The 13,859-nt window shown below is 43.9% G+C and overlaps 1 protein-coding gene across 2 annotated transcripts in view; it reads left to right on the top strand.

Annotated features, from left to right (window-relative positions):
- PLCL2 (phospholipase C like 2) overlaps positions 1–13,859 on the top strand; it is a 191,925-nt gene that overhangs the window by 102,348 nt on the left and 75,718 nt on the right. For both annotated transcript variants that reach the window (XM_082459226.1, XM_082459227.1), the window contains exons 3-4: positions 7,366–9,852; positions 12,250–12,453. In XM_082459226.1, the coding sequence (XP_082315352.1) occupies positions 7,366–9,852; positions 12,250–12,453 (2,691 nt within the window). The remainder of the gene's footprint in view (positions 1–7,365; positions 9,853–12,249; positions 12,454–13,859) is intronic.

The raw sequence follows: 13,859 nt of genomic DNA, 5'->3' as shown, positions 1-13,859 counted from the left end.
AAGAAAACCATTTCACAGTTATAAATAAGAGCTTTTCCTGTGATTGATTGATTTTGCTGTTTTTATTAGCAAAATTCCATTATATATCCATAAATGATGTCGTTTTCTCTTTCCCCTCTCTCAGTTTGTCATTTCTCTTTTGGATAGCCTTAAAATTTCCTTTACAACCCTGTAAAACATTTATCCTTTGCCTTTAACACTTAAGGCTGACATTCTTAGGAAATGATAAACCTTTTTCTTTGCCTTCTAAAATTTATGTTAATAAAGCCAAGATTCTAAACTTCGTAGAATGGGTTTACAAATTACTTTCAGAATCCAATCACAGTTTTATGGAGACTCTGAAACTCACCTGTGACCCCTTAAAGACCTACATCTACATTAGGGACATCTTTGTCTGGGGAAGCAGAGGGAAATTTAGGGAATACAGTCCTTTAAAAGAGAATCACTTTTCCCATTAAACTATTAAGCTGGGTCAAGTAGACAACCTGGGGTTAGATGTAAGTAGATCACCTGTAATACATCTGAACTGTAGTTCTTACCTACATTCCTCTGTATATCACTTTCTTTTTTACTCTGGCTACCTTAAAGCTCTTCTCTTTGCATTTATTTTTTCAGCAATTTGACTATGATAATATAGGTCTAGGAGTGTGTGTGAGTGTGTGTGTGTGTGTGATTGTGCTTGAGTTTCTTGGATCTAACTTGGGAAAATTCTAGGACATTATTTCTTCTTCTGCCATATTCTCTCTTTCTTACCCTGCTGGGCCTCAATTTTCACATATGTTCTACAGCCGCTCTGGGATGCACTGTTTTATGTTTTTTCACTTTTTAAATCTTTTTGTGTTTTAGTTTGGATAATTTTTATTGACACCTCTTCAAGTTCACTGAATCTTTCCTTGGCTATGTTCAGTCTGCTTATAAGACTATCAAAGGAATTCACCACTTCTGATAGTTGGGGTTTTTAAATAGCATTTCCATTGGACTCTTTTTTTATAATTTCCATCTTTCTGCTGAAATAGCCCATTTGATCATGAATATTGTCTACTCCCCACCCCCAGATTATTTTGTATATTAATAATAGTTGTTTTAAAGTTCCTGTGTGATAGGTCTAGGTCACCTCTGAGTCTGGCTCTGTTGATTGCTTTGTCTCTTGACAGTGGGTTTTTTCCTTACATTTTGTGTGCGTGTGTGTGTGTGTGTGTGTGTGTGTGTGCGTGCACACGCATGCTGCAATTTTTATTGAGTGCTAAACATCACGCTTAATAGAGACTGAGGTAAATAATATTTATGCTCAGAAATGAACATGCCTCTTCTTCTTCTAGGTCATTAATGTTTGGGGAAGTTGAGTCAATCTAGTCAATAATTGATCTGGGTTTATGTTTTGAGTTGCCATTGTTACCTTCAGTGTACTGCTGGCTTCAAATTCCTCTACCTGTGGGCCACCATAACCGTGTGTCTAGGTGGGGACTGGGGTCCTGGAGGGTTTATTCATGGTTCCTGCTCTGCCATCTGCTTTCATCTGCAAAGGCCTGTGTCAGAAAGGGCTCTCTTTCCACGGTCTTATGCCTCCTCCGTGGTACGCTGCCTGCTCCTCGGTGCCCAGCGTCTGCTGGAGCTGGGGATTTCTTAGTCCTCCTGGTCTAGTTTCAATCTTAGGCAGCCCTGTGCACCTGGGCCTCAAGGGTGGGACCGTCTGGGCATTCCTGCCCTGCTCCCCAAGGCAGCCAGACTCTGCCTATATCTGTGGTGAGTTTCTGCCCCTCTCCTGGTGGTAGTAGAGTTCTGCCTTATTGGTACAGGCTCCTGAGTCCAAGGGCCAGTAGATCTTTGCTCGGCTGTGGAAGGAGATGGATTTTTCTTCTACCCATCCCCCAGTAGCCCAGGGAGAAAGCGGGCTTGCTGCCATTCCCCCAGTGGCTTAAGTCTTTTGCTTCGTCTGAGAGGAGGGTCGGGGAAGTAGCAGAGTTTCATGGTGTCCCCATCACCTGCTGCATGCCTGTGTCCTGGAGAGGGGCTCTCTCCTGCTCTGGCCCCAGTCTTTCTCAGGAGCAACCTGTGAAGGCTTTCATGTGAGTACAAACTCTCCCTGTGTCTGGGGTACCCAGTTGCTCCAAGCTGATATAGTAGTCCACACTTGGCCTTTAGGACTTCCTTACAATTTTAACTGATTTCCTTTTTAAAAATTTATTTATTTATTTATTTATCTATTTATTGTGGCTGCGTTGGGTCTTCGTCGTGGCACACAGCCTCTTCATTGTGGTGTGCGAGCTCAGTAGTTGTGGTATGTGGGATCTTAGTCCCCCAGCCAGGGATCGAACCGGGGCCCCCTGCACTGGGAGTGCGGAGTCTTAACCGCTGGACCGCCAGGGAAGTCCCTTAACTGATTTCTTTTATGTGCTTCCATGGTGGACTCTTCCTCCCGTGCTCTACAAACTGTGAAACAGTGTCTGTGTCTTCTCTCTCCTTGGAGGGGTTTTTCACTCCTTGGAATTCAGTTCCCTTGTGATCACAGTTCTCTGATGGGTATAAGAAAAGTTGTGATTTTATTGATAGTCTGGCTTTTTCTTGTGAAGTGGGAGTGACGTCCTCTCTTGGCTTTCTGCATCCTAAGCTGTCATCTGAGCTGGACTTGCCCACGTTTGGGACTGTCCAGTCACCCATAGGTTCCCAAGCCATTAGCAGATCCGTGAGGAGGGCATCCTCAGGCCAAGCAGCTTTCTGTCACTTGCAGTAAAGGGCCCGTCCATGTGAGGGGGAAGCAGCTTTTGACCATACCTAGCTTTTCTTCAAGTTATTTTATTCTTTTTCAGTTCATCTGATTTTATAAAATGACCTTCAGAGTGACTGTTTTTGCTCCAGATCCTTTTTTTTTTTTTTTCTTTTTTCCTTTTGCTCATCTTGGAGAGCACATCAAAGCTTTAAAGATGTATGAAAAATCCTTGCAAGGTAACCCTGATGTACCCGACATGACTTATTCCTTCAACTCAGAGCTATTGTTACTGAGCTGGAGAAAGGTCAGGCCTTGCTGTGCTTGTTTAATGGGCCTCAAGTTGTTTCTGGGGTTTTTTGTTTTGTTAAGGATAGAAATTTTTTTTTATTTTTTAACATCTTTATTGGAGTATAATTGCTTTATAAGGATAGAAATTTCTTTAACCAGTGTTTCCAAACTCTCTTTCATCCCAGACTCCCTTCAATAAACATAAAGATCTCATACTCTTCTTTAATGTTACTTATACATCAGAGTAAATAACTGGACTCAAAACAAACCAGAAGGATAAAGGGCTGCTCTGTCTTCAGGCTCCATCCCCTTTGTTAGGGCACCGTGTCAGTTTCTGCCAGCGTATTGAATCTGGAGGTTGATTCGTCATTTTCTCGTGGTGTATATTGAGAAATAGTGAAACAGAAAATGGAAACAAATCAGTTTAGAAATACAAGAGGAATGCAGTAGGACCCAGCAGGCCATGCTGTCCCAGCAGGACATCAACTCCTGGGCCTTGAGACCAGACTCCGACTCCTCAGACGGGTTTCCTCTTCTCTAGAAGGTGCTACGGTAGTTGCATCAGACCCAAGCACCTTGTTGCTGGCAAAGAAGTGAGGCCCACCTATTTGCCACCTCATTTCAGGATGAGAATTTATGAAATTGCTCACGCCCATTTATGAACTGCTACCTCTGAAATACCCCAGATGGTCATTTTAAAGGCCAAAAGGTAGTGACAAACTTCTGTTAAATAAAGTAGGCAGTCTTGTTAGAAATAGGTATGTTTTTCCATTGGGTTCAATGTGGCTACTTCTGTTTTTATCATTAAATATAAGTTCTATAAACATTTTTGTTCTTCCTGAGTTTGCTGTGATGCAGAAAAGCTCGCTTAGCCTCTTGCTAGGTCATTGCTTTCACAATATTCCTGATACAAAAATGTTATTCTGTAAATAAGCATTGGTTAAACATATAAATGAATCTTTAAGCTTCTGTCCCGTTCAAAATTTTATGATGCTTTACCTAGAATTCAGAATTTCAGGGTTGATATGGAGGTGGGTTCTTTTGGAAGCTGGTTTTCTTCCAGACTGGACGTAACTTTTGTGTTTCTCCTCTTGGTATTAAGAAGTGCTGATAGCGCAGCAGAAATGCACCAGTGGACCAAGTTTATCTACATGTTGTGGTTTCCACCACTCGGAAGCTTTAGGTGATGAGTACTTACAACATTAAGAGCCAGTTCTGAAACATCATCTGTACCATTTTTAAAAGTATTTGGAGAGGGCTTCCTTGGTGGCACAGTGGTTGAGAATCTGCCTGCCAATGCAGGGGACACGGGTTCGAGCCCTGGTCTGGGAAGATCCCAAATGCCACGGAGCAACTGGGCCTGTGAGCCACAATTACTGAGCCTGTGCGTCTGGAGCTTGTGCTCCGCAACAAGAGAGGCCGCGACAGTGAGAGGCCCGCGCACCGCGATGAAGAATGGCCCCCACTTGCCGCAACTAGAGAAAGCCCTCGCACAGAAACGAAGACCCAACACAGCCAAAAATAAATAAATAAATAAAGAAGCTTTCATTTAAAAAAAAAAGTATTTGGAGGCATCTCCATCTAAGCAGAAACTTACGTTTTTTTCTTCTGGTTTTAGGTGATTAGTGCATGAAAGTTATACATATTTAGTTTTCCTTTAGTAAAAAAAAAAAACTGTATGTGCAGCACATATAGTTTGATCACTTTTTAATTTTAAATTTAAACTAACTAACATTAAGACGCAACATAGAAAATAGATTCCAACTCTGCTGCCGACGGGCTGCTTAGCTTATGAGAGTACGTGATCACTGCTGGGCTAAAAAGTGAAGGCTAGGTGGAAATATGTAGGATGGGATAAAGATTCTGGGACAAAGCCAGGCAGGTTGGGGGCCTGAGTCTCCTGCTGAGGAAGCCCAGTTCTCCCTCCCTCTGCCTTCCTCTTCCTCTCCTCTGGGCTGTGGGGGACCAGCTTGCCTTCACATCCACCTGTTGCTTCCATCCAGTGATGAGGGCCAGCTCCCACCTGCTCTGTTGGTCTCCAAGCAAGCACGCTTCTCTTTTGATGTTTTCTCATAGCTTTTTCTGCTAGCAGGGAAGGAGAGACAGACCTTTTCATTCAGGCCTCCATGTGCTGAAGTGGTAGTCCAGTATTAATCAATATGTTGAGAATGACAGAATAAAAGATTACACTGTTGAGAAAATGCTGTATATATATTTCAATGAATAAATGGATAGGCATCTCCATTTATCTTTGTGATTCCTTTTACTAGTGGCAGCTTTGAGATATAATTTATAAAAATTATAAAATTCCCTCAATTAGTATGTTGTCTTTATTAAAGGTAAATATGTATTTTAAAGGTAAAGACAACCCTCATTCTGAAAAATAGGAAATTCATGCATATGTTTCATACCCTTATACATGGCTGATTACAAATTTAATTTCATGCCAACTTGCTTGAATAGACAGAATACAATCTAAGTTTTAGGGATTGGAACAGCTGTAGTATTCAATACAATGTATCTTATAGATACATTACCACAGCTTTAATGTCTTTTGCACTTTATTGCTTGGAGGATACAATTATAAAGAAATACTCTGCCTTGTGGCTTTTATGTTTCATGTTGGCATTCAGATCACAAAAGCCTCTTTGGTTCATTTTGAAACTTTGAGGGAAATGATACCTGTATGATTTAAAGTTTAAGCTTAATTGCCTTCTGCAAATTGCTTTTGGAAGTATAGGTAGTCAAAAAGTAAAAGTAGTTTTAAATTTCAGATGCAGAGAATAGCGTAATCACTTTTTTAAATGTAGAGGTTTTATTCAAAATAGATTCTCTTGGGGACTTCCCTAGCGGTCCAGTGGTTAAGACTCCACGCTTCCACTGTAGGGGGCGCGGGTTCGATCCCTGGTCAGGGAACTAAGACCCCACATGCTGCGTGACACGGCCAGAAAAAAAAAAAAAAAAAAGATTCTCTCAGAGCAGGAAAGTTAGAATGCCTTTGTACAATATTTTTGCATGCTCTTTTCTTTATTGCATGAAAGTCATATAATCCCAACCTCCATCTCTATTTCTTATTTATGAATATGATGACTTACTGAAAATTTATCACAAATTTCATATGCCTCCTGAAAGGCAATGTCGAGTTTTAGGTTAAAATTGCGAAAGATGTTGTGAGGCCATTTGAGCAATTTAAAATAATAATAATAATAATAAAGGCATCTATACAGGGAAAGAACTTAAATGCACACATAGATGTGGCATCAGCTCCTTGAGGTGAGCACCTGCTACATCATGCAGGAAAGTTGAGGAGTGCATTATTGGTGATGCAGACTGCTGTAGAAATAGATGTTGCCTGAAGTTTTTCACTTGGTAGTGTTACTAGTCTGTTAACATTGGAAGGACTTGGGTGACTTGTTCTAAACATTCGCCTGGTGCATGGGAGCAGGCTTTAATAAATCCAACGCCAGAATTTTAGAAGCACCTCTAGCTGAAATCTGGGCCTCCCACCCAGACTTAATACAACGACAGAAGTAAAACCGTATCTATTTGAAGTGTTTAGGACCACGACTAATCTAATACGAGGCTCTGAAGAGCCAAGAATTGCCGCTGGAATTTCAGTTTCTACTCACGTAACACATAATTTAATGGTTCATACTTTGTTTCCAGAAATAGCCCAGACAGCTTAGTGAGTCCAAGTGGTTAGAGAGTGGTTTTAAACTTTATTGTACATTCCCATCACCTAGAGTGCCGCCTAAAATGTAAATTCCTGGGTACCACCTCCTGGAGAGCTGATCCCATGAGCCTAGGAATCTGCATTTTACCCAGGTAACCCAGGGGATTCTGAGGAAAGTGGTTTAGTGACAACCTTTCGGGAAACACTGGTGTAGGAGGTGTGTATCCAGCAGGGTCTGCTTCATGGGCGTATTCCCGGTGCACTGTACAGGTGCCATACTCAGGAAGGCCATGTAGTTGGCTTAACGCTCTTCCATGGCCTTCTTAAAATTCTTAATTTCTGAACGAGGTTGTTCATTTTCCCCTGCATTTTCACTTTCCCCTGGGCCCTGCAAATTGTGTGGCCAATTCTCTATGCGAGCTTTTATTATGTATTACTGGAATTGTGTTTCTTGATCCTCATGGGTTACAATAATTCAATAATGATTTTTTTTTTTTTACCTGTCTGTATTAGGCTGTAAATGCCAAGGCCACTTCTAAGCTTTAGAAGTGAATGAGTATCATTCATTATAGAACATACAATTGGAAATCCTAAGAGTATGATTTTTTCCCAAGGAAATTAAAATTTTATTCCTAGTCTTCAACATAGAAACCTATATTTGTGTTATCCTAATACACTATGATTTTTTTTCTCCTAGGATGGTACAAAACAGAAAAGAGAGCGGAAAAAGACGGTCTCCTTCAGCAGTATGCCCACGGAGAAAAAGATTAGCAGTGCAAGTGATTGTATCAATTCCATGGTGGAGGGTTCGGAACTCAAAAAGGTTCGCTCCAACTCTAGAATTTACCACAGGTATTTTTTACTGGACGCTGACATGCAGAGCCTGAGGTGGGAACCATCCAAGAAGGATTCTGAGAAAGCCAAGATTGATATTAAATCCATCAAGGAAGTGAGAACGGGAAAAAATACAGACATATTCCGCAGCAATGGCATTTCTGACCAGATATCTGAAGACTGTGCATTTTCAGTCATCTATGGAGAGAATTATGAGTCACTTGATTTGGTTGCCAACTCCGCAGATGTTGCAAACATCTGGGTCACGGGACTGCGGTACCTAATTTCTTATGGGAAACATACACTTGATATGTTAGAAAGTAGCCAAGACAACATGAGGACTTCTTGGGTTTCACAAATGTTTAGTGAAATTGATGTAGATAACCTGGGACATATAACTCTGTGCAACGCCGTGCAGTGTATCAGAAACCTCAATCCTGGTTTAAAAACGAGCAAAATTGAGCTTAAGTTCAAAGAATTGCACAAGTCCAAGGACAAAGCTGGTACTGAAGTCACAAAGGAGGAGTTTGTTGAGGTTTTCCATGAGCTTTGTACTAGACCTGAAATTTATTTCCTTTTAGTTCAGTTCTCAAGCAATAAAGAATTCCTTGATACCAAGGACCTTATGATGTTTCTTGAGGCAGAGCAGGGTGTGGCACATATAAATGAGGAAATAAGCCTTGAAATTATTCACAAATATGAGCCATCCAAAGAGGGTCAGGAAAAGGGCTGGCTTTCCATAGACGGGTTCACTAATTACCTTGTGTCATCTGACTGTTATATATTTGATCCAGAGCATAAGAAGGTCTGTCAGGACATGAAGCAACCCTTGTCTCATTACTTTATAAACTCATCTCATAATACATACTTAATAGAGGATCAGTTCCGAGGTCCCTCTGATATCACAGGATACATCCGAGCTCTTAAAATGGGTTGCCGGAGTGTTGAATTGGATGTATGGGATGGGCCAGATAACGAACCTGTGATTTACACAGGCCACACCATGACCTCGCAGATCGTCTTCCGCAGCGTCATTGATATTATTAACAAGTATGCCTTCTTTGCTTCAGAGTACCCTCTCATCCTGTGTTTGGAAAATCACTGTTCTATTAAACAACAGAAGGTCATGGTTCAACACATGAAGAAAATTTTAGGAGACAAGCTCTACACAACCTCACCCAGTGCTGAGGAATCTTACCTGCCATCCCCAGATGTCCTGAAAGGGAAGATACTCATTAAGGCAAAGAAGCTGTCTTCCAACTGCTCTGGACTAGAGGGCGATGTCACTGACGAGGATGAAGGGGCAGAGATGTCTCAGAGGATGGGCAAGGAGAACGCAGATCAGCCCAACCACGTGCCTGCCAAGCGCTTCCAGCTCTGCAAAGAGCTGTCCGAGCTGGTGAGCATCTGCAAGTCGGTGCAGTTCAAAGAGTTCCAGGTGTCCTTTCAGGTTCAGAAGTACTGGGAAGTCTGCTCATTCAACGAAGTGCTTGCCAGCAAATACGCCAACGAGAATGCAGGGGACTTTGTCAATTACAACAAGCGCTTTCTCGCCAGGGTTTTCCCCAGTCCCATGAGAATTGACTCCAGCAACATGAACCCTCAAGATTTTTGGAAATGTGGTTGTCAGATCGTGGCCATGAACTTTCAGACCCCGGGACTGATGATGGACCTGAACATCGGCTGGTTTAGGCAGAACGGGAACTGCGGCTACGTGCTGCGGCCGGCCATCATGAGGGAGGAGGTCTCCTTCTTCAGCGCCAACACCAAAGACTCCGTCCCAGGAGTCTCACCCCAGCTCCTTCACATCAAGATCATCAGCGGGCAGAACTTCCCCAAACCCAAAGGATCGGGTGCTAAAGGCGACGTGGTGGACCCTTACGTCTACGTTGAGATCCACGGGATCCCCGCTGACTGCGCAGAACAGAGGACGAAAACAGTGCACCAGAACGGAGACGCTCCCATCTTCGACGAAAGCTTTGAGTTCCAGATCAACCTGCCCGAACTGGCCATGGTGCGCTTTGTGGTCCTGGACGACGACTACATCGGCGATGAGTTCATCGGCCAGTACACGATTCCCTTCGAGTGTCTGCAGACGGGCTACCGCCACGTGCCGCTGCAGTCGCTCACCGGCGAGGTCCTCGCCCACGCGTCTCTGTTCGTGCACGTGGCCATCACTAACCGGAGAGGAGGCGGGAAGCCTCACAAGAGGGGCCTCTCTGTGAGGAAAGGGAAGAAGTCCAGGGAGTATGCGTCCCTGAGGACACTGTGGATTAAAACTGTGGATGAGGTCTTCAAGAACGCCCAGCCCCCAATTCGGGACGCCACCGACCTGAGAGAGAACATGCAGGTACGGCGCGGGGGCTCGTGTGCGCCTGCGCGCGGTGTATGAGTCTGTTGGAGGGTTTCTTTAAACAGTCGTATCCCTGATCTTAAATACTTTGTAAATTCCCATCGCTTGTAAGAATGTTTACCACCGATCTCATTTTTTTTTTTTTTTATCATGTGAATTTACAAAACGGCAGCTGGTATTGAACACACTCTGTGGGAATGAGACAGCCTTGCTGCTGAGTCCACACCCGTCCTGGTCCCTGCTAACCACCAGGGAGCAGTCCCCCGTCTTCTCTAAAAGCGCACGTGGGAATCTCTGGTATTTCTGAATATTCCTTAGCTGGAACACACTGACGTCAAGCCCATGAAACTAGAGGGACACGTTCCGGTCCTTTCTTGTGGGGCCGTCATGCTGCGGGAATGGTGAGCCTGTAAGCAGCCCGTGGGTTTATGTATTGAGCCTGCTTTTGACTCTGGAGCGCAGCTATCTAACTGTGTAAGTGAAAGACACGTGACACCTGTATTTATTAGACGTCTGAGATAATAATTACCTCTGAACCGCATAGTGGCGAAAAGCAATCAGTCAGGGTTAGGTATGTAATTAAGGATTGTCCACGTGTCTAGCAGGATACTGGGGCTACCAGTGATGCAGAACGAGGCTGCGAGGGCCACCTCACACACGCACCTGCCGCAGCCCATCCTAGTGTGTGATGGATCACTGCTCAGTGTGTTTAAAAACGATAAAAAAAGATACATATATATATACACACACACACACACGTGTGTATATGTATATATAATCTTTATAACTATTATGAGCAGAATGCCAGCAGCAAGTAAAATTAAAAGACCTTCCCACAATGGAGACATTTTGTTTTATTTCTTGCCTCCTAGTAAATGTGGAGGGTGTCTCCCTGTCTCTGAGGGTGCCATGGTCGGTGGACCTCAGCTCTGAGCAGTCCGCACGTCCCTGCCCTGCGGCAGCTGTCGTGCGCATGAAGCCGAACGCCGTCCTTCCAGGGCCGCGTGTCTGTGCCGAACCCACACTGCAGTCGGCGCTGTGTGATGCCCCTGCCACACACGGGCGGTCGGGCCAGGGATGCGGCAGGAAACAGCAGACTTTAGGTGGGGGTGGGCAGCAGATAATAAACAAATAGGACAACGGCAGGTGAAGAAGAAGTAACCGGGGAGTGCGAGGGTGTGACTGGGGGCCCCCCCTTAGAGCTCTCAGTAAGGATTTATTGTTATGAGCAGTCAACATCCAAGTGATTTTGAACAAAATGATACACAGCTTGATGCCCATATTTAAAGCAATATTAATAAAAAGAAAATGTTTAAATGTAAAACCAACGTGCTGCTCCTTTCCGAGGACTGGGATGTTTGAAAGCAGAAGGCACAGGGCTTGGGGGGCCCAGATGCCTCCCCTCTGGCCGCCGTGCTCAGCCCAGGTCAGGACCCAGGTGTGCCCGGGGTGACTCCGTTTTCCGTTGGAATGTACCTGTTCTGGCAGCACAGCGATTAAGAGCAGAGGCCTCATCCTCAGCAGACTTCAGGTAAAATCCTGACCCCTTCACCTGCCAGCTGTGTGACCTCAGACAAACAACAGAGACGGGCCACAGCTGAGGCCGGCCTCCTCGCGCCCAGCGTGGCTGGTTGACAGGGTCAGATGGGGTCACGTATATTACATATGCCTTGCACACAGTGCTCAGAGAACACCGACTCGTGGCTTTTCACAGTATGGAAGGGTTTCCTTTAACGGGGATTTTAATGGCACCTCTGGTGATTAGAGAAAAAGAGCATTGAGAGCAGGAGGAGAAGCAGCATGGAGACGGGACTAGGGGAAGGGAAGGCCGTGGTACCGGGCAGGAAGGTCTCCCGCTGGGCACATCTCCACGGAAACCACAGCCTCCTCCAAGTTCCTTTAGCTTTGGAACCAGCTGGTATGAACAGGTGAGAGAGACTCAAGTTTCTGTCTTGCAAATATTCCTCTTTTTTTTTTTTTTTTTGGATGGCTGGCATATTTGATGCTTATTTTAAGCCTGATTTTTTTTTTTTTCTGAATCTTTACCTTTTTGAATGCAGAAGCCATTTTTTTTGTTTGCTCATAATTACATATCAGCATTAGCACTGCTGTGAACTTTGATCTGAAAAGCAGCTTTGCCCTTCGAAAGAATTTAACTTATTTGCCTTTTCCATACTTTTGATAAATTGGTATTACAAATATCTATAACTATGTTTACTTTGGGAAGTAGCCATTTTTCCCAGGATAAGATAATCATTAACCATGTCTGTCATAACACTGCTAGTAACTGTTGTATCAGGCAGTCCAAGGATAACCAAGTATATTGAGTATAACATCCATGAGAAATTAAAACCCTGGTGAATTACAAAGCGCCTTCTTCTTTCCATTGAGCAGAATGCAGTGGTGTCCTTCAAGGAGCTGTGTGGCCTCTCCTCCGTAGCCAACCTCATGCAGTGCATGCTGGCGGTGTCTCCCCGCTTCCTGGGACCTGATAACACGCCCCTGGTGGTCCTGAATCTCAGCGAGCAGTATCCCACCATGGAGTTGCAGGGAATCGTGCCCGAGGTTCTGAAGAAGATCGTAACAACTTACGACATGGTGAGTGGCTCTTTGCACTTTTATGGAGCCCAGGGGAGAGAGGTGTCTTAGGACAATACCCCGACATGCTTAGGAGCTCTTGCTGAGGTGTGCTTTCCTAGTTCATGCTTCCTTTACCTGTGCTGGAAAAGTTATTCCCCTGATGTTGCTGTATTTGAAAGACTTTAGTGTTTTGTTGTTGCTATTTTAGAAAGCAGGATTCAGACAGCTTTTCAAGAATGTATCTGAATTGATTTCTAAAGCATGCACTATTTTCCACATATATATATAGGAGGGAATTTTTTTAACCTTTTCCTGCAATCAGCCATTGAGTCACTCATTTTTATTTTGTTTTCTAACTGGTAAAGGTGAGAAATTTAGTATTTTTTCCTAAAGTACACTTTAAATACCATCAGAAGCAGGTGCTTCCACTACATGACTCTATATTGTGCAATGTTTTCCTTCCTTATAGCAGCTGCTCTGTGGCTCCTGTGATTGGTAATCAGCTTAGCGTTAATGAGGAATCCTCAGGACACCTAGAATATTGCATTTTTGCACTTAAGGTCTATCTTGCGTTTTCCTAATCGCTTCCTGCTCTCGCTGTACTTTTCGATTTATCGTAACTCTGAGGGATGAGTTAGTGGGTGAACAGTACCGTTTCAAGCTCGCGGTGTAGCTGAAGTTGTCAAAACGCCGGTGAGCGCCGCAGGTCCTCCCCTGCGGTCAGGGTTAAGGGTGGTGCTGGACCTCCCCTCCCAGATGGGCGAGGCTGTCAGCCTGTACCGCCCGGATGCTCAGAGGTAAGAGGCCTTACCCACCACCGCCTCCACACTAGAAGCAGGAACTCCGACCACAAAACTCAAGGCTGCTTCTCAGGTAGCCTGCTGTGGTCTAAGACAAATCAGGAGTGGCATTGTAAACCTTACAGAAATATATATTTTTTTACTATTCTGTAAGTTGACCTGAAAGCTGCAATTCGGAGGGATTTATACAATTTCCAGGAAAGAAAAAACTGATTTAGGTCAGCGTTTCCCACAGTGTCTGCTGAGGAACCTTGGTTTCTTAGGATATTAATAAGTGTCACATGGGAGAAAGGGTTCCATGTTGAAATAATTTAGGGAAATACTGGTTTGAGCAAAATTAATCAGATGTCTTCACTGCGGGACTGCGTGGGGCCTTTTGTTTGCCGGCAGTGGCTTTCCAAAGGGTGATGGACATAGTATGCCCTATTTCACAAATTGTCTTGACCATGGGGTACTATTTCCAAAAACAAAAGTTTGGAAGGATTTTTGCTCTTGATCTTCTTCACTTCTTGGCCTTGTTCACCCAAATCTTTGGGTGCATGAGATCTGGAAGTCCAAGTCAGAAACATGCAACATTTTTTTTCTTTTGCTCTCTTTCCCCCAGTTTTATTGAGAAATAATTGA

This window comes from Balaenoptera physalus, assembly GCF_965194825.1.
Source record: "Balaenoptera physalus genome assembly, chromosome: 4".
Lineage (NCBI taxonomy): Eukaryota > Metazoa > Chordata > Mammalia > Artiodactyla > Balaenopteridae > Balaenoptera > Balaenoptera physalus.
This window is presented reverse-complemented; position numbering and strand designations above follow the sequence as displayed.